The sequence below is a fragment of the Zophobas morio genome, unplaced genomic scaffold, assembly GCF_036711695.1.
Source record: "Zophobas morio isolate AGI-343-1 ecotype UQ-CSIRO unplaced genomic scaffold, CSIRO_AGI_Zmor_V1 ptg000009l, whole genome shotgun sequence".
NCBI classification, from domain to species: domain Eukaryota; kingdom Metazoa; phylum Arthropoda; class Insecta; order Coleoptera; family Tenebrionidae; genus Zophobas; species Zophobas morio.
In genome coordinates, this window is record NW_026972114.1 from 11,451,612 (window position 1) to 11,475,777 (window position 24,166).

General features: G+C 33.4%; 4 protein-coding genes across 6 annotated transcripts in view; 3 read left to right on the forward strand and 1 right to left on the reverse strand.

Annotated features, from left to right (window-relative positions):
- The first annotated feature begins 1,438 nt into the window (after positions 1-1,438).
- On the forward strand, positions 1,439-2,549 carry LOC135125664 (eukaryotic translation initiation factor 3 subunit G-like). Its single transcript, XM_064051315.1, has 2 exons — positions 1,439-1,888; positions 1,935-2,549. Exons 1-2 carry the CDS (start codon positions 1,534-1,536, stop codon positions 2,432-2,434), a joined length of 855 nt encoding a protein of 284 aa, XP_063907385.1. The 5' UTR covers positions 1,439-1,533; the 3' UTR covers positions 2,435-2,549.
- Positions 2,550-10,290: 7,741 nt separating this feature from the next.
- Positions 10,291-12,551, reverse strand: LOC135125913 (nitric oxide-associated protein 1). The gene is made up of 2 exons (XM_064051683.1): positions 10,556-12,551; positions 10,291-10,500 (listed from the first exon to the last, which is right to left on the reverse strand). Exons 1-2 carry the CDS (start codon positions 12,528-12,530, stop codon positions 10,328-10,330), a joined length of 2,148 nt encoding a protein of 715 aa, XP_063907753.1. The 5' UTR covers positions 12,531-12,551; the 3' UTR covers positions 10,291-10,327.
- Positions 12,552-12,669: 118 nt separating this feature from the next.
- On the forward strand, positions 12,670-14,012 carry Wap (wings apart). Of its 2 annotated transcripts, none has more exons than XM_064051695.1 (3): positions 12,670-12,790; positions 12,853-13,200; positions 13,247-14,012. In XM_064051695.1, exons 2-3 carry the CDS (start codon positions 12,914-12,916, stop codon positions 14,004-14,006), a joined length of 1,047 nt encoding a protein of 348 aa, XP_063907765.1. In that variant the 5' UTR covers positions 12,670-12,790; positions 12,853-12,913; the 3' UTR covers positions 14,007-14,012. The 2 variants fall into 2 exon arrangements, with proteins under 2 accessions (XP_063907765.1, XP_063907766.1); XM_064051696.1 differs by lacking the exon at positions 12,670-12,790 and having other exon boundaries at positions 12,848-12,860; positions 12,912-13,200.
- Positions 14,013-14,110: 98 nt separating this feature from the next.
- Positions 14,111-24,166, forward strand: part of LOC135125914 (methionine--tRNA ligase, mitochondrial) — a 44,396-nt gene continuing 34,340 nt past the window's right edge. For both annotated transcript variants that reach the window (XM_064051684.1, XM_064051685.1), the window contains exons 1-4: positions 14,111-14,509; positions 14,638-14,927; positions 14,982-15,216; positions 22,914-23,172. In XM_064051684.1, coding sequence (XP_063907754.1) covers positions 14,407-14,509; positions 14,638-14,927; positions 14,982-15,216; positions 22,914-23,172 — 887 coding nt within the window. In that variant the 5' untranslated portion in view covers positions 14,111-14,406. The remainder of the gene's footprint in view (positions 14,510-14,637; positions 14,928-14,981; positions 15,217-22,913; positions 23,173-24,166) is intronic.

A 24,166-nucleotide genomic window follows, 5' to 3' on the forward strand; every position in this document is an offset into this window, starting at 1 on the left:
ATCGACTTTAACATTACAGACCTGCATTTGTTTTATGCGGTCACTTGGTTCCGCGAATGCGAAATAGACATGTTTATAATCAACCAATTGTGAATTTCACCGTCAAGAATTAAAATAAAACGCAATGTTTTATATAATAAGCGGAAGTCGAAGCAATAAAACCGACGGTCGTTTTGTTTACAGTTTCTGTGTTTGGCTCTCACGTATGCTGTTACGCCTGTCATCTTAAATTAACAATGTTTATACATACACGATTTTCTGTTGCCTCTGATACGTAGGTATACGTGAGTAAATTGTTTCGTTATTTTATTGATTATTACAAATCAATATTCAAACGACCCAATTCATTTTCCCGAAAATTTGAGAATATAATAATTTTATTCTTAGTATTACACTACATCTATCCCAACTGATATACGTGTCCTTGCAAAAATGTTGATGACGTCATCGCAATTTTTTTTTAAATTCCCACTACAAAAATGTAATGAGAAAAAAAACACAATAGGCATGCAGTCGTCAAGTTTCCGACAGCGAGGGAAGTACCGTCTAAACTCTTTAGACCAATTTTTTTTCTGAAATTTGCTTTGGATATACCTATAGGTAAAGATGGCGATTTGATTACAACATTTTTCCTTTTCTTATCGCTCTCGGTTTGACAGACAGGGCCGGCTACTTTTTTTTTTAATGGTACACCCAGATTTTTTTGATATTTTCTGAAGCAGAATAAAAAGCTATTTTCAGAAATGATCAATATGTTATATAATGTTAAGTAAAAACTGTTAGTGTGGCGACCTATGTGTTCCTCCACTGTGTCGAAAGATCGTACTTTCGCGGTCTTTGGGCAACCAACCAGCGGACGGAAACAGCTACTTCCCGGACAAAAGCCCCGCCGGACGCTGAATTATACCTGCCTGCATTGTCGCCACTTTCGCGGATAGCGGCCGCGTACCTCTAAATAAATACCGATAAACACTTTGCAATTAAGTAAAACATTTTTGCTTTTACTTTCCGTACGTTAAGTGAAATATTGGGATTGTGGTAGAATGACTTTCTTTTGATTTATGATAATACTAATAATAATAAAAAAAACTGGACTGTTTTTTATGCTAGGGAACAATTTTTGCCTGTCTATATAACTCATTAAGAAAAGTCTATGAAAAATAACGAAGAAAAATTGTAAAGAAGTTCTCATAAATAAGTATGACAAGCTAGAGTAATCCGAAGTCATAAACCCTTTCGAAGAAGGGGGGGGGGGAGTCTTGAATCCAGGGTATCCCTAGAAGCGAGAAGCGAGCCTATGTAACAATCATTACATTCTAAAATTAATAATTTACAACTTAAATTGTGTAATATTTTTTCATAAAATAAAAAATAATTTCATTTTTGACAAATGAAATGCAAGCGACAATTCGATGAATTCGAATCTGTCAAGCGTCAAAAAGTGACAGTTGACATTGTTGACATTTAACCAAAAGAGGTTAGTTTGGAACGTGTAGAAGTTGCACCACAAAACTGCTCTAAAGTTTGTACAAAATGCCTGTGGCTGAAGAAGTGAAGTCCAGTTGGGCCGATGAAGTCGAATTGGAGGGTGGTTCGCTGCCACCCCCTACAGAAGTGTTAGATAACAGTCTCAAAGTAATCACCGAATACTCGTACAATGAAGACGACAAAAAAACCAAAATCGTCCGTACATACAAAATCGAGAAGCGCGTTGTGTCCAAGTCGATCGCCCTACGCAAAACTTGGAAGAAATTCGGCGAAAGCGCAAACGACAAACCTGGACCGAACCCTGCTACGACTATCGTAGCGGAAGACGTGTACATGCAGTATATCACGAGTAAGGAAGAGGACAACAAGCAGGAGGACGAAGGACTTGATAAACTTAAAGGTAACGATTTTTTTTGTGTTTGACCATGCTAATGTGAAAATTCTAGCCCTTGGAGACAAGAACGTTGTAAAATGTAGAACGTGCAGCGGCGATCATTGGACCTCCAAGTGTCCCTGGAAGGACACGATGCTGGCAGGAGGAAAAGTGCCTGACGACAAGAAAGGTCCCGCAGTTGGGGGGCCTTCAACTGGAACGGAGACCAGTAAGCCTGGCGGTTCTAAGTATATTCCACCAAGCATGCGCGAGGGGGCTGCTAAGAGAACCGACAATCTCAGTATGGCGAGACGGGATGATGCGACGGCTATTCGAATTACTAATCTCAGTGAATCTACAACTGAAACTGATTTAGAGGATTTAGTTAAACCATTTGGACCCATCCAGAAGTTGTATTTGGCCAAAGATAAACAAGCGGGTTATTGTAAAGGATTTGCTTATATTCATTTTAAATTTAGGAATGATGCTGCTAAGGCTATTGCTATGCTTAATGGACATGGGTACGATCACCTTATTCTTACAGTTGATTGGTCAAAACCACATCCAAACTAATGCTGTAACTATTTATGTATTTGCTATTCATACATATATTAATTAGAAATGTATATTTTAAAATGTGCGTTCCATTTATTGTCGTGGTAACATAATAAAGTAATATGTAATTAGAGAGCGGATTTTATGAAATTTGCATTTCCCTTATTTTTTGCATATAAGTCTTTAATATGTGAACGAATCATGCTAATTAAAAATTAATACAGCTATAAAAAAATTGCATATTTGCATATATTTGCTTTCGGCTGCATATTTCACGTAACGGGGGCATATTTTGCATTTTTATCAATTTTTGTGGTAATTTGAAAAAAAAATGTCATTCTATCGGCATTTACTTATCTAGAAAGACGAAATTTCATGAATCATATTGCAAATATTGTCCTGAGCTTAAAATAACTAGGAAATGTTTGGGTTTTATGGTATTTTGGAGAAACCACTGGATGTTAAGCCATTCTTCCAGGTAAAGTCGGGCCCTAATTACTTTTGGAAATACCGTCCATTCCCAATATTTTTGTTCGTTACTTAAGTGTATTAAGGGGGAACGCTAGACGAGAGACAAGTTTGAATTGGGCGCCATTTGTTGCCTTAAACGCAACCAGCAATTCTTCTTTAAATCTACCTGACGTGGTGGTATAGACGACTACCGGACGTGGGTCATAAAAACATCGTAAGCCGATAATGCAGAGAATAATGATAATTTATGGCAGGCGGCCCACAACATACCTTCAGCACAGAATAATCATTTCTCGTATTCTTTTGACATTAATTTTAATATTCGAGATAATTATTATATTAATCAAACACAATTTAGAGACTGTAGAGCAAACAAGGCTTATCAAACCCGTCTATTAGTTTATTCGCCTAAATGTATTATTAATACCGTTTTCAAATTCCACCAAAATTGAAAAATCGAAAACTTAATAATTGAAAAATTGAAACATTTTAAATGAAAAAAATCGGTAAACCGAAAAATTGAAAAATCTATAAATCGAGAAACTGAACAATCTAAAAATTAAACAATTTAAAAATCGAAGAATTGGAAAACCAAAAAATCTAAACCCAGAACTTGAAAAATCGAATAATCGAGAAATCAAAACATCAAGGAAAACAAAAAATCAACGGAAAATCTAGAACTTAAAAATTGAAAAACTAAAATACCTATCGAAAAATTGAAAAACCGAGAAATCGAAACATCAAAAAATGGAAAAATTGAAGAACCGAAACATTGCAAAATCTCAGAACTGAAATACTGAAAAACTGAAAAATGGAAGGAAAATGGAAAAATCGAAAAAGTGAAAAAATTCAAAACTGAAATCTTGAAAAACTGAAAAATGGAAAGAAAATTGAAGAATCGGAAAAGTGAAAAAATCCAAAACTGAAACATTGAAAAATCCAGAAATCGAAAAATTGAAAAATCACAATTGAAGAAAGAATTGAAAAATCAAGAAATAGAGAAATGGGAAAATCAAAAAATCAGTTAATCGAAAAATTGAAAAATCGAAAAATTTAGAAACGTCAAAAATTGAAAACTGAAAAATAAAAAAATTAAAAAATCGTAAAACTGAAATATCGTAAAGTTAATAAATTGAAAAACTGAAAATTTTTGAAAAAAAAAATCGTATCAAAAACTAAAAATTCAAAAAATCGAGAAATTGAACAATCAAAAAATCAAAACATTGAAATCCCAGTAAGTTGATAAATAGGAAAATTTAAAAAACAAAAATTTTAAAAATCCAAGAATTGAACAACAAAAAAAATCTAAGCCTGAAAACTCAGAAAATTTAATGATCGAGCACAAAAAATCTAAAATTTAAAATTTCGACAAATTGAAAAATCATGGAACTGAAAAATCGAAAAGTCGAGATAGTGAGAAATCTAAAAACCTAAAACTTTAAAAACTGAAAAATTAAAATATCGAAAAATTTAAAAACCGAGAAAACACAATATCAAAAATTTGAAAAATTGAAGAAACGAAATATTGCAAAATTCCAAAGCTGAAATATTGAAAAACCTAAAAATGGAAGGAAAATGAAAGAATCGAAAGAGTGAAAAAATCCCAAACTGAAACATTGAAAAATTGAGAAATGGAGAAATGGGAAAATCAAAAAATTGGTCTAAAGAGTTTAGACAGTACTTGAATCGCTATCGGAAACGTGACGACTGCATGCCTATTATGTTTTTTTTTCACATTAGAATTCAAAGCATTCGGTTTTGTAGTTCCTGATTAAATCAATAAAATAAATTTGCGCATTCATTAAATTTTTTGAGTCACCCTGTATATCCGAATCCAAAAAATATGAATGGAATGATAAATTACAAGAAGAGAATCATCATATTTTGTAAATTTTAAATAGGATTATACAGCAAACTTTTGAGCTGACGTCATCAATTTTTTGGAGGGAATAAGCAAATATATTTTGACTAAAAATTTATTATGCTCTTTATAACCTTAAAACATTTGCAAGATTTCAAAGCATTGGGTTCTGTACTTCCTGATTAAATCAATAAAATAGATTTACGCATTCATTAATTTTTGGGGTCACCTGTATATGCAATTCCAAAAAACATGAATGGAATGATAAATCACAAGAAGAGACTCATCATATTTGATACAATTTAGATAGGATTTATTCAGCAAAATTTTGAGGTGACGTCATCAATTTTTCAGAGGGGATAAGTAAATATATTGTGATTAAAACGGTCCTGGTTTAATAACAAAAAAATATTGTTCGTCTATAAAACAAGCTCGTCTTAGACAAAGTATTCGTAAAAAAAATATGTCGTAAAAAAATTTACTTATGCTGGTCCCGACTGCGATTATGGTTTAAATATTTTTTAGAAAATCCTGTCATGGATGTAAAAACATTTGTGACAGCCAAAGAGGTTTTTTTGAGAAAATTATCTTTGAATTTAGACCAAATTGAAATAGACACTAGGCAACAGGCACATTTGGGTAAAAGAAAGAGAAATTAGGGTTACGGCTTCAAATTTTGGACGTATTTACAAACTTAGACCGACTACAGCAATAGCTAAAACTGTAGAGTCTCTGTGCATTTAGAGGTAATAGTCATACATACTATGGACAGCAAAGTGAGGAAAAAGCTGTCAAGTGTTTTGAAATAAATAAAAATGTAAAAACTAAACGGTGTGGCTTGTTTATTTCAAAACAATTTCCTTACTTGGTTGCTAGTCCAGACAGGGTTCTGGAGGATAGGAGTGCATTAGTCGAAATTAAATGCCCTTCAAAATCGCAAGATTTGTCTCCCGAAGAAGCGGTTAAAAAAAAAAATAATCAAATTTTGTACATTGACAGACAGAGAATTGAAACTAAAAAAAAATCGTAATTACTACTTTCAAGTCCAGGGACAAATGCTTGTTACGGGTATTTCACAAGTTTATTTTGTTGTATGGACACCCAAATGAATAAATATAGAAACAATTTATAAAGACGAAGAAATATATGTAAAAAGATGGCAGATAAACTTGGCAGATTTTACTTTGGCGCATTATTGCCCGAAATAATTGATTCAAGAAGAAAGAGGAACCTGCGCTTGCGAGAGATTTTTTTAAAATAAATAAAATTAGTTTCCATTTTTTTATGTACTTTAATAATAATTTATTAAGAGTACATTTTTCATCACCAAGACTTGCATATTTTTATTATAAATATATTTTGAAAATGATCTCTCGACAAATGAAAACATATACGAGCACTTTTTTCGAGTAAACAATGAAGGGAGAAGTTACTGGGCGTAGGGCTTTTTTAAAACACCTCCTTTCTGGGATAAGTAGTAGATACACTTAGCTACTTATACGTGTTAAACAAAAGCTGTATTTTATATATTTTTACTTCCCGAGCGTAAGCAAAGGAAGTATTGTAATCGAGTCCGTCGGCCGACTCTCTACTTTTACGTTTTCTCGATCTTTCATGACCCCTAGAAGACGAAGAAATAGGTCTCCCATTTCCGTCTGTCTGTCCGTCTGTCCGTCTGTCCGTCTGTCCGTCTGTCCGTCTGTCCGTCTGTCCGTCTGTCCGTCTGTCCGTCTGTTGTCACGGATTTTTATTAGACAGATAATCTCCGAAAGTACTCGACCGATTGTTGTGAAATTTTGTACTTATATTAAGAATATCATGTAGATGGTAAAACGCTAACCAAAATTTGTCGAATCATCCCCACCACTAAAGCGATGACGTCACTTCAAAATTGTACATAGTAAATGGGTTTTCAATTGTATAAAATAACATAGTCCTACACATGTAGTTTACAACTCTGAATCGACTTTTCACCCGAAACGTCCAGATTTTTGGAAAAAAAATCAAAATTATAAAACAACATTTTGAAATTTAATTTTTAATCTGATAACCAGAATGCTTTGAAATGTTGCAGACGTTTTAAGGCTATAAAGAGCATCATAAATCTTTAGTCAAAAAATATTTGCTTATCCCCTCCAAAAACTTGATGACGTCAGCTCAAAAGTTTGTGGAATAAATCATATCTAAAATGTACAAAATATGATGAGTCTGTACTTGTGAACTATCACTCCATTAATATTTTTTGGATTTGCATATACAGGGTGACTCAAAAAAATTAATGAATGCGTAAATATATTTTATTGATTTAATCAGGAACTACAAAACCGAATGCTCTGAAATCTTGCAGATGTTTTAAGGTCATAAAGAGCATAATAAATGTTTAGTCAAAATATATTTGCTTATCCCCTCCAAAAACTTGATGACGTCAGCTCGAAAGTTTGCCGAATAAATCATATCTAAAATGTACAAAATATGATGAGCCTGTACTTGTCATTTATCACTCCATTCATATTTTTTGGATTTGCATATACAGAGTGACTCAAAAAAATTAATGAATGCGTAAATTTATTTTATTGATTTAATCAGGAACTACAAAACCGAATGCTTTGAAATCTTGCAGATGTTTTAAGGTTATAAAGAGCATAATAAATTTTTAGTCAAAATATATTTGGTTATCTTCTACAAAAAACTGATGACGTCAGCTCAAAAGTTTTCCGAATAAATCGAATCTAAAATGTACAAAATATGATGAGTCTGTACTTGTGATTTATCATTCCATTCATATTTTTGGATTTGCATATGCAGGGTGACTCAAAAAAATTAATGAAGGCGTGAATTTATTTTATCGATTTAATCAGGAATTACAAAACCGAATGCTTTGAAATCTTGGGAATATTTTAAAGTTATTATAAGCATGGTAAACTTTTGTTCAAAATGTATTTGTTCATCCCTCCTAAAAAAATTGATGACGTCACCCTTAAATTTTGCTGAATAAATCCTATCTAAAATGCAAAAAATATAATGAGTTTGTACTTGTGATTTATAATTCCATTCATATTTTTTAGATTTTCTTAAGAGGTGGTTCAAAAAAATTAATGAAGTCAATTTATTTTATTGATTAAATTAAAGGCAACACTTATTATTAGTATTACACCCCAACCAACCCAATTTGGTAGACACAAAATTTGTTAAAGGAAAAACTCGGTTGAAACATAAGGGTAGCACGCTTATTTACATCGACTTTAACATTACAGACCTGCATTTGTTTTATGCGTTCACTTGATTCCGCGAATGTGAAATAGACATGTTTATAATCAACCAATTGTGAATTTCACCGTCAAGAATTAAAATAAAACCCAATGTTTTATATAATAAGCGGAAGTCGAAGCAATAAAACCGACGGTCGTTTTGTTTACAGTTTCTGTGTTTGGCTCTCACGTATGCTGTTACGCCTGTCATCTTAAATTAACAATGTTTATACATACACGATTTTCAGTTGCCTCTGATACGTAGGTATACGTGAGTAAATTGTTTCGTTATTTTATTGATTATTACAAATCAATATTCAAACGACCCAATTCATTTTCCCGAAAATTTGAGAATATAATAATTTTATTCTTAGTATTACACTACATCTATCCCAACTGATATACGTGTCCTTGCAAAAATGTTGATGACGTCATCGCAATTTTTTTTAATTTCCCACTACAAAAATGTAATGAGAAAAAAAACACAATAGGCATGCAGTCGTCAAGTTTCCGACAGCGAGGGAAGTACTGTCTAAACTCTTTAGACCAATTTTTTATTATTGTTATAAATATGTTTATTAGTTTTATTAATTAACAAAGCAAAATATATATTAACAATATATTACAATGAATTTTTAGTAATCATGTATATTGAATTCAGGATCCTGAGTGGAGTAAAAATATTATAGTTCCCCAGTTTTAATTCGGTTTTATGATAGTACCTCACTGCGTAAAAGTTAATTTTCTTAACAATAGATTACCACGTCCGGTCCTGGCGGCTTGTTATAAAACAGAGTTCCTTGCCATAAATTAGAAAAATCAGCCGAGAACTCTAACAATCAGCTTATGGTAGAGGAGGCGATAAGGGTTTTACCTGGAAAGTCGCTTCCGTAAATTTTAGTGGCGCTCCTATCGGCAAAGTACTGAACTAACTGCTCAAATTCTGTCGAATTGATACCCATTTTTTTCAGTAATTGTTAGTTTTTGTTAAAAACTCTGCTAACCAATAGATCATTAATTTTTCTCTGATATTCCTGTTAAAATTATTCGACGTATTTTGCATTAATTTGTGGTATATTTTGATTTTAATAAACACATTATTATTTAAACAAATTGTACCACTAACAAACATTTAATGACTCTGCGCCCTGTAAAAAGTGATGTTTTATCCATGTGCGAATTTTCAAGCGATTCTATGATGCTTATGATTCAAAAAACTTGAAAAGAAAACATACAATGGTGCTTTTTTTACGATATTTCTCAGCCATATTTTTTTAATTGATTGAACTGGTCTCTGCGCTCTAGAATATGAAAAAAGCTGCAGTTTGATGTATGATATATTAATATCATTTTTTCATATAAAAAACCAAAAAAATGTTATACCTCGTCTAGCGAGTCCCCTTAATTTTGATTACCAAATAAACATACAACTTCTGAAACGAGTGTTTGAAATTAAGGATTTGGGGATAGTCTTCGATGCGGCACTCTCGTTTAAGAGTCATTATTCTTACATTGCTAAAAAGGCCTTAAAAATGTGGAGGTTCATATGGCGAATATGTATAAAGACCTATCACCGCTGTCACTAAAAACGCTATATTGCTCATTAGTTCGATCGAAGTTAGAATATTGCTCTCCGGTGTGGACACCGATATATAAAGTTGATTTGGAGATGCTGGAAAAAAATCCAAAAAAGATTTTTGCGTACGATAGAATTTAAAGTTGGTCATAGGCATATTATTGGGGACTACAGCTAGGTTATGCACACTTTCAATATACCACCGCTGAGTGTTAAGTAGAAGACGTGTATACGATGCTTGCGTTTTACATTGATTAATTAATGGTCGAATTGATAATCCTCATCTGCTGTACGAGTTGTCATTTATAGTGCCAGTTTCTAACAGTCGTTTAACCAGAAGCAGAATCATCTTTAGAGTGACGTCGGCTTTGACGAATATAGTCAAGAACCATCCTCTACGTAGAATGATGCTCGCTGCCAATGATTTAGCAGGCCGTAGGGAGATTTCTATTTTTGATTCGACACTTTCTAGTTTCAGGCATAACATTTTGTTGTTTTAAAAAAATTATAATTAAATTGTATACCACGAATACTTTTGTGTTGAATGATGTAATTTTATGTATATTAATTTCATTTATATTTTTTTTCTTTTTTGGTATCAAGTTAATTTTTTGTAAAATTCAGTTTCCGTAAAATAAATAAACCTAGAATAACTAACCACATTTCATTTTTTGACGATGATACCCCTAGTCGGAACTTAATTTTAAATCAGGAAGGGTTAGTTTCCGCAAGTTTAATAAACATTGTCAAAATAATTATTGTAAAAAGAATTTATATTTGTTATAAGCTACACTATTTTTTACTCTTCTGCCCGTTAAAGCTACAGCATGTGGCAAAAGACAGTCCCTCAAATAAACACCTCGTTTTTCAGGGGTCCAAGCTCTGAAATTATATTGGAGGCTTTCCTTCCCTGTTAGAGCAACCCAACCTGCAAAATAAAACTCAGTTACTTATAAAACAAAAACAAAAAAAAAACGTATTACCTGAACTAGACAAAACAATGTCGTTGGCCGACCTTTGCCAATTAATTCCTGTTATGGTAAATTCTTTCGCCATCTCCAATTTGGGCCATTTTGCAAGTCTGTCAGCCCCACCCGTTGGTACTTTTAGTAAATCCGTGCCTAGTAATTCTTCGTAGAGTTCTTCGGCATCGCCGGTGTCACAAATCGTGATTGGTAATTCGTTTGACGCGAAAACACTCAATCTAACTGAACTAGACCCGTTTACATAGTCCAATCTGGATAAACCCCCAATAAAAAGAGTGGAGTTAGGTTTAACACAGAAAGTTCTAGGTAAAATAACCTGTTTTGGTAATGTCAACAACAGTTCATCCGTAGTTAACAAATGAATGATTTGATCAGGTTGTACCACTCCCGGAGTGTCATAACACCATTTGCTATGTATGAATTCAGGACTTTTTTCGTTTATCCCCATTTTTGTAACTCCTTTGTCATATTTATTGTCTCTTATAGTAAACATATCTTTGACTTCTTCATTAGACTTCATATTCTTGTATGGGTTTTTCGTTACATCAATGTGACCAATCAGAGACGCGTATTTCGGGTTTTTAGTAACTTTTAACTGCTGTTTCCGGAATTCTTGTTCTTCAGTTTCTATCTTCTCCAGTATTTCTAATCTCTTGTGTCTTAAATACTGCCGATATCCTTCTGGACGTCTGATGGGGAATTTGAGCAAGTTTAACGTAGTACCAGGCCATACACTGGTCGTAGCTCTCTGAATTAAATCCATAGCTTGAGTCTTACAGTAGTCGGACTGTAGCAACGCATTAAACAAACTTGACTTTCCTACGTTGGTACAACCCACAATGTAGACGTCTCCGTTAACCCTTTTCAAACTATTAAGCTTTGTGATTAAATCCTCAATCCCGTAACCCGTCTTTGCCGAAATTAGCACAATGTCCTTAATATTAAAAGTGGCAAATCCTTGTAACTTAACACTGTTTAAGAGTGTCCTCCTTATATGTTTGAAAAAATCTTTACTATCTTGAGCCAACAAATCAACTTTATTACCCACAATAATAATCGGTGTTCGGCTCCCAAAAATCTCCCCAATCCCAGGCCAAATCGAACAAGGGAAATCTAACAAATCTACCAGAAGTATTACCAAACCTCTTCTTTCACCAATTGTGGATAAAACTTTAGGATAATCCTCTGGGGTTACTTGAACTTGAAGCGCCACATTATAATGTTTTAAAAAATGGCATCTTTGGCAAACTATTGCTTCTAGGTTTGAACCACCATAAGCCACACTATTTTTAAAGATTTCTGAAGGGATGTAGCCTGGAATTGCTGTGTCTCTGCAGTGGAGAAGAGCCCCACAACCACCACAAGGGACATTACTAATTTTAGATTTCGGGTCGGGTGTGCCATAATACACACCACTTTCATTTATATCTAACTCACCTTCACTACCCAAGCAACTATCGTCATAGTTGTCATATGATAGCATCCAGTTTTTCATTTCTTGGTGAAGTTCATAACGTTTTTGCACTTCTTCGCTTAAGGCGGTTGCCACATCTGGAGAATAAGGGTCACTTTGGGATTCATTTATTTCGTGAGATGTTTCCACGTTGTGGCCACTTGAGTTGTATGGAAAATTTACTACTTCACTTTCGTATGACTCAGAAGTGGTTGCTGGTGTGTCTTCTTTAATGTGTATGTCATCGTTTAAATATTTTAATGTAACTGGAACAGGTTCTTGTAGTTGTACCTTTTTAAAACTTTTGTTTTTTTGTAGTTGTTCAGATCTTAAAACTTTCCTTTCGACTATAGTGTTGTATATAAGTCTTAGGGCAAATTTTTTAATAAGTTCGTCTAATGGTTTTTTGCTTTCTAAATGGGCGGTTTTCATGTACAGTTTCGTTTTGAATTGACTGCATTGCCTGAGAGGCCCCACAATGCGTGATTTGAGGTTATGTAATTTTAAAAGTGAAAACATGACGTGTGGCGTGTTAACAACAACGTTAATGTTATAAAATGGGAGCCTGATTTTCCATTTGTGCCAAGTCAGGCGAAAATACTTATGAATGCATTTACTTTTTTACACGTTGTCGTTTTTGAGGTTATGCGTGTTTTTGTTTGTGGTTATGTTCCTCAACTGTCACCTGTCAATAATAAAATGTCAGACTTGTCAAACTTTCCATTTCCGATAAACCTTCAACATAAACAATAAAACCGGATGAAAAAACCATTTCCAGTGTAAAAAACCTCATTTCTTGCGTTTCTAGTACAAAAACTAACAATCACGTTGAATATTTTAGCGAATGAGGTAAGCCCCCCGTGTGATCCCAGAGCAGCCCTTAACGCCCTAACTGTGCAGAAATGGCCCATTCTGGCGTCGTCCCAGCTGGCAAGCGAAAAGAAATTTACAAATACATAGCACCATGGCCGCTGTTCAGCATGAACTGGTCTGTGCGCCCCGACAAACGCTTCCGGTTGGCTCTGGGGAGTTTCGTCGAAGAATACAACAACAAAGTACAAATCGTGTCTTTAGATGAAGACAGTAGTGAATTCTCGCCCAAAAGTACGTTTGACCATCCATATCCCACCACGAAAATCATGTGGATACCGGACAGTAAAGGAGTTTACCCAGATTTATTAGCGACCAGGTATTTGCACACAACTTTGTTGATTTAAATAACTGAGAATTTTTAGTGGAGATTATTTGCGGGTGTGGCGCGCTGGCGAACCCGACACTCGTCTCGAATGCGTCTTAAACAATAACAAAAACTCCGACTTTTGCGCCCCCTTGACGAGTTTCGACTGGAATGAAGTAGATCCAAATCTTGTTGGAACCTCATCGATAGACACCACGTGCACAATTTGGGGTCTGGAAACGGGCCAGATCATCGGACGCGTTAATCTAGTTTCCGGACATGTTAAAACCCAACTAATCGCCCATGACAAGGAAGTCTATGACATCGCTTTCTCTCGAGCTGGAGGAGGCCGAGACATGTTTGCCTCAGTAGGAGCCGACGGTTCCGTTCGGATGTTTGATTTGAGACACCTGGAGCACTCTACTATCATTTACGAAGATCCAGCTCATACTCCTCTTTTGAGATTGGCATGGAATAAACAAGACCCTAATTATTTGGCTACGATCGCCATGGATGCCTGTGAAGTCATTATTTTGGATGTGAGGGTTCCATGTACACCTGTGGCCAGATTGAATAACCACAGAGCGTGTGTTAATGGAATTGCATGGGCCCCACACTCAAGTTGTCACATTTGTACAGCTGGAGATGATCATCAAGCTTTAATATGGGATATTCAACAGATGCCAAGGGCTATTGAAGATCCTATTTTAGCATACACAGCTGCCGAAGGAGAGGTTAATCAGATACAGTGGGGGGCCACGCAGCCGGATTGGATCGCTATTTGTTATAATAAGTGTTTAGAAATACTAAGGGTTTAAAAACAAGGAGACTTTTATTGTACCTTTATTTATACAGCATTAGTGCAACGCAAGCTATGGTATACATTTTTCCATATATTTATTTATGAGTCTCGTCGAGATATTCACGTTTTGTATTATTGGTTTTACATTAAAACAGAACTTCATATTTATAAATAGTCTTTTCTTTTGGGTCTTAGTGAGGGCGCAAACCTTAGTAACACAACCGGGTTTGAGATATAAGAGCAAAAGTTGCATCACCGCAAACGACCAATAATAAAGCAATTTCGTGATACGTGAACCCACATACTGATTTCTTATTGGTGACTTCCACCGGCTTATCACACGATGTCGCAGACCCCACAGCTTCAACGAAGTTGAGGTTAACTCATTTTATTTAGTAATAAAAACGTATTTCTGAATGATAAAAATGAGTGCTCGAGGTTTATTTTTGTTAAGAAATGCCAGTTCTTGTTCTCATTCGCCATTTTTTGTGACGACTCCGATATATTACGTAAATGCAAGTAAGTCCAACTTAACCTTAAAATCGCACAAAATACATTAACCCGACAAAATCAAATTCCTACCGATTTGTGATTACAATAATTTTAAAAGTAAAATCCTGTACTTGAAATCGAGAATTGTGTTTCAGATCCCCACATCGGGCATTTATATAGCTCGCTGATCGCAGATACCGTCTACAGATGGCGCTGCATCACTAATAACGTCACGAGTGCGGGAAAATTTAAATTTTCAACCGGGACTGACGAACACGGTTCCAAAATTCAACAAGCTGCGGCTATAAACAACTCAACTCCTGTTGACTACTGTTTAAAAGTGTCGTCACAGTATAAAGACTTGGCTCAACGCTTTAGCATCGACTATACTGATTTTGTTAGAACGACTGATGAAAATCATGAGCGAGCGGTGCATAAGTTTTGGGTGTGTATTATTCTTTTTTTTTTGTGATTTTTATATAAAAATCTACATTTTTAGAATATTTTGAAAAGAAATGGTAAAATATATTCAGCTAAGTACTCTGGCTGGTACTGCGTTTCCGACGAGACGTTTTTAACTGAATCACAGTTAAAGGAAAGAGTCGAACCGGATGGCCGTAAAACAATTATTTCCGGTGAAAGCGGTCATCCAGTCGAATGGATCGAGGAAGTCAACTATATGTTTCCGCTTCGATCTTTACAAGACGATCTTAAATATTGGATCAGAAGGAACGGTAGGTATGACAATTGTGAAGAAAATGTCATTTAGATAAATCTTCTAAGTAAAAGGAGCGAAGTAAAAGGTGTCTCAATAATAAATGAACTTATCGCTGATGTATTGACGCTTTTCTGTCTGTCGCGACTTTGATAAAAAGGGATTAAAAGGAAAGACGCTGGCACGAGCTTTGTAATCATTAATTCTAACGGTAAGAATTGCAAAAATCATCAGTTCCACGATTGTGCTTTATCGATTGCTTACGTTACGTTTTAATTTCGCGTTTCTTTTGGAATTTTCTCGCGATTTTACTAATTACATCTGCAGCGAGAGTCGAGAAAAGCGGGAGGTGTTGTTCGCTTTAAATTTATTTTTAATTCTTTGTTGTATTTGTTGTTGGTTAACCGTGAGAACACGAGCGTTTGACGACTTAAAACGCGGTTATTTACTTCAGTGCAGAAATAAAAAGAAAATTCTTTTGTGGGTAAATATGTCTCTCATTCAATACAACATACCGGTTTACATAGCAACACTTGACTTGAAACGACAACCCCAGCTACCAAGAATGACCCTCGTCCAGCCTGACTGGGATTGCATTTTATCGATTATACGCCTAAGTGTGATTATCCAGTCTAACTTGTACAGGGTATTATTCTCACTTACGGTAATGATTTCTGGCGCTTGATTATGTTGCCAGGGGAACGCCTGAATTATTTGGAATTTGTATACAAGAAGTGTAAAATTGCTCAATAGGTACATCTGAAGTGGTTCATTATTTTCAATTTTATAAAAACTATAATTTATTTCGCTGAATTAACTTATTAATATTTCTAGAGTTTTCAATAAATCAATAAAACATACATACATCATTTATTATTCAGACAGATAGTTATTAATGTATATTTTTATTACAGAATCAATTGTACCTGTTGGAATTTTCAGTCTTTTCTTTCGTCCTCTTTCAGTATTCACATTATAAACAAATTGCTACAAGCAATGTACTTAACTAAAATTTACTTATCCATCCCTTCCAGATTCGTTCTAATTTTCTCTTTGGAGGAGTTAGGTTTTATAGAACCATCGAACATATTATATAAGCGCGTGAACAACGAGGCTACCGTTCATATTCGTTAGAAAACACGTGTCGTAAAGTCAATTCTGCAGGATACTTCAGAATTGCAACTGCGGGTGGAGATGGAGATGTTTTTATTCTGTATAAGCATTGGTTGTTTCATTTCATTTCAATAGGGTTTTGGCGTAGGTTGTTCATGCGATTTTCACGTGATCACTGGATCTGTTTAGTGATTCCAGTTCGTTCGTGTAGTCGTATCTTAATCTCATTACGTTTTGTTCATTTTAATCATACGAGGAATTTGAGCAGCGTTTCAAACTCCGCATTCTGGGTCAGAGACAGTGAAATGACATGATGTAAAATCCAGTTTTGCCAAAAAAGCCGTGAAATTGAAAAATGTCTCTAGAGATCACGAATCAGCGAAAAAACGAGTACTTATGTCGTGTTGTGAAGATAACCTGGAGCAATTCGTGGTTAAGCAATAGTGGGGAAAATCGTTTGTAAAGAAATTAAATTTAAAGCCGACATTAGAGAGTTTTGTTTTATTACAATGGATGGATTTATTACATTTTAATTTTGAAATGGATTTTATGTTGGAAGCAGATTAATTACATGTTTCAATAGCGTTAAATATATTTAATTACTATCCGTGCAATATATCATTGATCTCGAAAAGCGTACTATGAAAAACTAATAAACTAAATAATTCATCAAAATATTCCGCAGCAAAAATCCGCATTGTCTTCCCATCAGAAATATTTGCATTCGCGTAGAGAAATTTGCTGTTGACAGTTAGTTAATGCTATAAATTACGACCCAGTTGTTTTGCGCCACAAGGGAATTTTGACTTGTTTATATTGCAATTTTAGGTATGTATAGATTATAAGAGAGGACGATACAACACTCGTAGAATGAAATATGCGTTCTTTGTCGCACTGAGAGTGACCATCAATTCAGTCTAGGTTTCCAAGAAACTCGACCGAGTTTTCACTAGAAATCGGCCAAAACTAGACCGAGACTAATGCTTATTCGAACACAAATAAATACAAGAGACAGCGAACGCTAGAAGTGTTAAGTCGTCGCCTGCGAACTTGTTGGATCTACAGACCAGAGCGCACTCAGGCCAATGTCGACTCTAAACGTTCAGAAATGATTTGATCTATAAGCCATGATCTGATACACATCCTAATCGGTTTCGATCATAATTTCTACGGGAAAGTATTGCTTGGTCCAACTTTACAACGAATAAGTGAACATTTTGGTAGGTAGGTTAATTATTGCCATGCAACTAGTTTTTGTTTAATTAAGAAATAATTCTTTAATTATGTTTGCTACTAGCAAAATTCCACAAATTAACAATACTGTTGGAATCGTTATCATGCAATAGATTTTTTTTTGGAAAAGTGTAGTTATTTTTATCTTTTGGAAACGTTACGATCTACTTTGCATGAATTTCTATTAATTTCTTTATTTAAATTTTTAGCAATAACGCAACAAGCTTAAAATGCTTTCAGTGATATTCGTTCCATTGTTGATTTCTTTTTGTTTTAATAATGTTCAGCTAAATAAACAGAGTCCAACCATAAATCTTATTCTCATTTCGTGCTATAATTAATTCTAAAATTAAGAGCAAAATGTTTGACTGTAGAAGTGTCACTAAAGGTTCTGCAAAGTCAATTTCTTTAAAAAAGTACATAATGTTCCCGATGACAAAATTTACATTTCAAAGCTCTTGACAGATGATTTACCTGAATAGTAAGTATTGCAATATATAAATAATTACATCGCATTTGTTGAACATATTGTTACGTTGGATGAGTGATTAAAATCGGCGTAGGTAAAACTCAACACTTTATTTCTTAATAACTCGAATTGCACGACTAACTATTACTGCGATTATGTACAGAATAATTCCATGGTGCAACTTGAATGTATTCGTTCACTCGACTCGATTTGCTGACTGGATTGGCTGAATTGGCTGAATAATAATCGTTTCTGTCGATGGATGCAGAACGCGGCTTCGAGGGTTTTCTGGGCCCGTCGTGACATCCGCTTCCAGGCTTTCCTTTAGCGAACGCCGCGTCGCCCGGCCGATGAGTCATACTACATACTAGAAGAAACACATAGGCGTCCTACGGGGGCGGCGCATGGGTTTATTTCGTAAACATACACATAAAGAAGAGCAACATGACAATAGAAAACAAATAATTCAGTTATGTATATGCACCTTATTATAATAAAATAAATTGGCAACTACTTTAAATGTTAAAAAGTAGCATAGTCCTGAATTTGTGGTTTAAGAATCCGCGTTGAATTTTTATCCTCGACATTGAGATTTTTCGATTTTTCGGCTTTTCGATTTCTTGCTTTTTTTCAACTTTCGAATTCTCAATTTTTCGAAATTTTAGTTTTGGGATTTTTCAGTTTATTATTCAATTTTTGGATTTTATAATTTCTCAATTTTTCAGTTTTTCGATTTCCCAATTTTCCGATGTTTCAGTTTAACGTTTTTTCAATTTTTCTCCTCTTCAATTTTACAATACAATTTGACTTTTATAAACTTTCAATTTTTCGATTTTTCATTTCTTCAGTTTTTCAATTTTTGAAGGTTTTGATTTTTCGATTTCACTTTTTTGACCTTTTGATTTTTCAATTTTTTAATTTCTCAGTTTTTGGATACATATTTTAGTTTTTCCATTCTTCAGTTTTTTCAGATTATTATTATTCAATTTATCGGGTTTTCAATTTTCCGATGTTTCAGTTTTACGTTTTTTCAATTTTTTTCCTCTTGAATTTTATGATTTTTAAATATTTAGATTTTTCAATTTTTGACTTCTCTTGTCAATTTTTCGATTTTTCAATTATCGTTGTTTTGATTTTCCTATTTTTTGCGTTTAGACTGTTTCAATTTTTCAGTTCTTCATTTCTTCAATTTTTCGATTTTTCAGGTTCTTAATTTTTCAATTTTTCGATTTTTTTTAAGGTTTCGATTTTTCGACTTCACCTTTTTGATTTTTCGATTTCTCAATTTTTGAATTTTTTAGTTTCTTAGTTTTGGGATTTTTCAATATTTCGATTCTTCGACTTTTCGATTTTTGACTTCTGAATTTTTCAATCTGTCGATTTTTTTACTTTTTCGATTTTTCAATTTTTTGATATTTTAATTTTTCAGTTTTCAAAATTTTAGATTTTTCGATTTCTCACTTTTTCATTTCAGTTCTTCGATATTTCAGTTTTTTATGTTTTCGAAATTTTCAAATGTTTCGATTTCTTAATCTTTCGATTTTTCGACTTCGCAGTTTTAGATTTTTACATGATCATGCCCACCATAGATTAACGTCTGTTGGAATAAACTTATTATTATTATCATTATTATTAATATTATTTTCTGTTTTTCAATTTTTCGTTTTTTCAAATTTTCGATTATTTAACTTTTCATGTTTTAAATTTTTCTATTTTTCAATGTTTTCATTTCCCGATTTATCGAGGTTTGGATGTTTTGATATTTTGTTCAGTTTCTCGATTTATAACTTTTCGATTTTTCATTTCTTCAGTTTTTCAATTTTTCAATTTTTTAAGGTTTTGATTTTTCGATTTCACTTTTTTGACTTTTGATTTTTCAATTTTTTAATTTCTCAGTTTTTGGACACATATTTTAGTTTTTCCATTCTTCAGTTTTTTCAGATTATTATTATTCAATTTATCGGGTTTTCAATTTTCCGATGTTTCAGTTTTACGTTTTTTCAATTTTTTTCCTCTTGAATTTTATGATTTTTAAATATTTAGATTTTTCAATTTTTGACTTCTCTTGTCAATTTTTCGATTTTTCAATTATCGTTGTTTTGATTTTCCTATTTTTTGCGTTTAGACTGTTTCAATTTTTCAGTTCTTCATTTCTTCGATTTTTCAGGTTCTTGATTTTTCAATTTTTCGATTTTTTTTAAGGTTTCGATTTTTCGGCTTCACCTTTTTGATTTTTCGATTTCTCAATTTTTGAATTTTTTAGTTTCTCAGTTTTGGGATTTTTCAATATTTCGATTCTTCGACTTTTCGATTTTTGACTTCTGGATTTTTCAATGTGTCGATTTTTTTACTTTTTCGATTTTTCAATTTTTTGATATTTTAATTTTTCAGTTTTTAAAATTTTAGATTTTTCGATTTCTCACTTTTTCATTTCAGTTCTTTGATATTTTAATTTGTTATGTTTTCGAATTTTTCAAATAATTCGATTTCTTAATCTTTCGATTTTTCGATTTCGCAGTTTTAGATTTTTACATGATCATGCCCATAATAATAATAAGTTTACTCCAACAGATGTTAATCTATAATATTAATAATTATTAATATTATTTTCTGTTTTTCAATTTTTTGTTTTTTCAAATTTTCGATTTTTTAACTTTTCATGTTTTAAATTTTTCTATTTTTCAATGTTTTGATTTCCCGATTTATCGAGGTTTGGATGTTTCGATATTTTGATTGTTCAGTTTCTCGATTTGTCAGTTTTTCAATTTATAACTTTTTGACTTTTTATTTTGGCCTATTCAATTTCTAAGTTTTTCCATTTCGACATGTTTTCAACTTTTAACTTTTCGTTTTTTTGATTTTGACCTAGTTTGGTTTCTCAATTTTCCGACTTCATGACTTTTCGATTTCTTGATTTTTTGATGTTTCGATTTCTAAATATTTCAATTTTTCGAATTTTTTAATTTTTTGATTTCTCGATTTATCGAGATTTGGATGTTTCGATGTTTGATTGTTTAATTTCTCGATTTATCAATTTTTCATTTTTAACTTTTCGATGTTTCGATTTTGACCTATTTCGGTTTCTCGATTTCTCGATCTTTTGATTTTTCGATTTTTTAGTTTTCGGATTTTCGGTTTTTCGATTTTCCAGTTTTTCGATGTTTCCATTTTTCAATTATCCGATTTATCAATTTTTCAATTTTTTATATTTTGGTGTTTCGATTTCTCGCTTTTTCGTTTTTCGGTTTTTAAATTTTAGAATTTTGAAGTTTTCATTTTTTCGATTTATTGATGTTTCAATTTTTCGATTTTCAGTTCTTCGATAGTTCTATTTTTCAATTTTTCGATTTTTTAGATTTTACATTTTTTGATTTTTCACTTTCACGATTTTTGTTATGTTTGGATTTCTTGACATCTTGGTTTTTCAATTTTTAGATTTCTCAATTTTGCAGGTTTTCGATTTTTGAAATTTTCGATTATCGAAAATAACCACAACGATCGTCACTGAAAACATTTAAAATTTCATACAAAGTAGGACACAATGTTTCGAAAACATAAAAATAACTACATTAGGACGTTTTGCTAATATAAAACGATTAAACAATTTATTCATACTTAAACAAAAAAATAGTTGCATTTCAAAATCGAGTGAAATATGTGACATGTGATATTATATTTGTAAATAAAACCATCTAATTATGTACCAAAAATGTTCACTTATTCGTTATAAAATCCGACCAAACAACTATTTCCCGCAGAAATTGTAGTCGAAATTAATCAACTCGCTTCTGAACGTGTAGAGTCGACACTCGCCTGAGGGCGCTCTGGTCTGTAGATCAAACAAGTTTTCAGGCGACGAAGTAATATTTCTTTGGTCTTCGCTTTCAGACAATCGTTACTAGCTTAGACATTTGTTGCTTTACTTGTATTCAGTAATGGAAAACAAAAAACTTTAAAAAATTGAGCTCTAATATACAGACGCCGAGTAGGTCGTTCATTCGACGAATTTGTGGATGTATTTCTAAAATTCAACATTGCATTATTTCGATTAAGGATACTAAAGACTTTACCATAATTGACAACATTGGTGTGGTAGTTGAAATCGGCAAGAAATAACGCTCGTACGTCAAGTTGGTTTTGGAAAAGTTGTCACTGTCTTTTTGAATAAGAATTTGTCTTTTGCTTAAAATAGGTGGTAAATCTATTATTCGAGCTGAACTATTATTGATTACCTACCTGATACACTAAAAAAGTTTAAAAAAGTTAGGTTATGACTGACGTTTGTGACAGAATTATATGTATTTATTCGTCTATGGTGACAGGCGAAGACTTAAATTAGTCTATTAATCGTCATAACGAGGCGGCAAAATTCATAACATTTTAAGGTTTTGTACTTTAGCAATAAAATTTTATAAGATATATTTTAATTTTCGAAATATGTAGTAGATACCAAATTCCAATTAACATTTGGAAATCAAAATCCGAGAAGCCATAGAATCCATAAATTTTTCTTGTAAATTTCAAACGGATATTCTTCTCAAAATAATGATAACGTTCGAGATTACAATGTTCAATATTTGTGTTAAACAAATAAACAAATAAATAAATAAATAAATAAATCTACGAATGGTTTGAAAATGTATTTTGGGTTGCGTTTCCAATTCTGTCGGGCTCATTGAATCACCCTGCATAAATAACCTTTATAATTTTTCTCACTTTGAATATTAAATTATAATTTCGCCTAATTCTCGTGTATCTATCTCTACCATCATTCCTTTTAACTTATCAGTCCACGAGCACCAGCTTCGCTCCCCGCCGGGACTTTCCCCTAATCCCCAATAATGACCCTCTCGCGAAATTTTAATTTTTCATACGCATGAGTTGCCTTTCCATTGTCGCAGAGAATTCCGTCAGGCCAGCAAAGTTCCGAAAGATCTTGCTGGATATGGTAGAAGCGAGCCCTTTGCCGGACATTTCAATATCTCGTCCGTCGAGTCGGGTGCACTGGGGCATACAAGTACCGGACGACGAAACTCAAACGGTTTACGTGTGGTTGGACGCCCTCGTCAACTATTTAACCGCCGCCGGATACGCGGAGGGGGCGGCTTTCTCCAAAGTATGGCCGCCGAGCGTTCAGGTCATCGGGAAGGACATCCTCAAGTGAGTTCGGTGGAGAGGGTGAGAATTATTAGAAAGTTCGGAGAAGTTGGAGGAGGGGTGACGTTTTATTAAGTTTCGCATTTTCTAAACATTGGCAATTAATTAATCGCCGACAGTCATGAAGGATTTCACGGGAATTGTTGAGAAAATTAAGTTAGATGGTGGAGACGTTGCAGTTATTGTTTCTTTTGATTGTTGAGTCTTAGATGTCGAAGTTTTCAGACGAGGGCTTTGTAGGGCAGCATTTGTTAGATTTGGGTTTGCAAAAAATGCGTTGTTCCAGTTTTGCTGCTACAATATGATAAAAGCTCAGTAATTATGGGTTCTGTGTCTTGAAGGAGCAATTTTGAAACTGAATTTATGTGAATAGCGAATTATTTACATTTATTTTAGCATTTCATGTATCAAATATTATAAAGTTCTCCAAAACTTGTAAGTTTATAGGCAAGCCATAAAAGTAGCTGACCGCAAATAAACACCTCTTTTGTGCCAAGTGTGAGGAGGTTCTTGGGTTGGTTATAAATCATATTCCAAGCAATTCTGTGTTATACTTAGCAAGACTGGATTAAATAGAACTTCAGTGTGAGATTTAAATAATTTATTCAATAATACGTCAGTCATCTTTCTTGCTAATTGGAAGAAAAAATAGCGAATTAAATTTCAGAACAAAACAAATGAAATAATCGATCCAAGGATTATTCCGAATCGCAAAAACCCGCATTCCTCTCGTATTAGAAATATATGAGTTATTTTAAAAATATTTTTCCGCTACAGGTTCTCGATGATAATAATAATAATTACAACCCAATTGTTGTTGTCACAGAGGAATTTTAAAATTATACACAAAAATCAGTTTCCCATAGAAATTTATGAAATTTGAGGAAGTTAGGAGCTTGTTCTGACCATTTCAAGTAGCCAGTCAGCTAGAGAAATGTGTGCTTTAGCGAAAAAGAGGCAATTGGTGCTAGTTTTCATGTTCTGGTGGCTGGAGTTT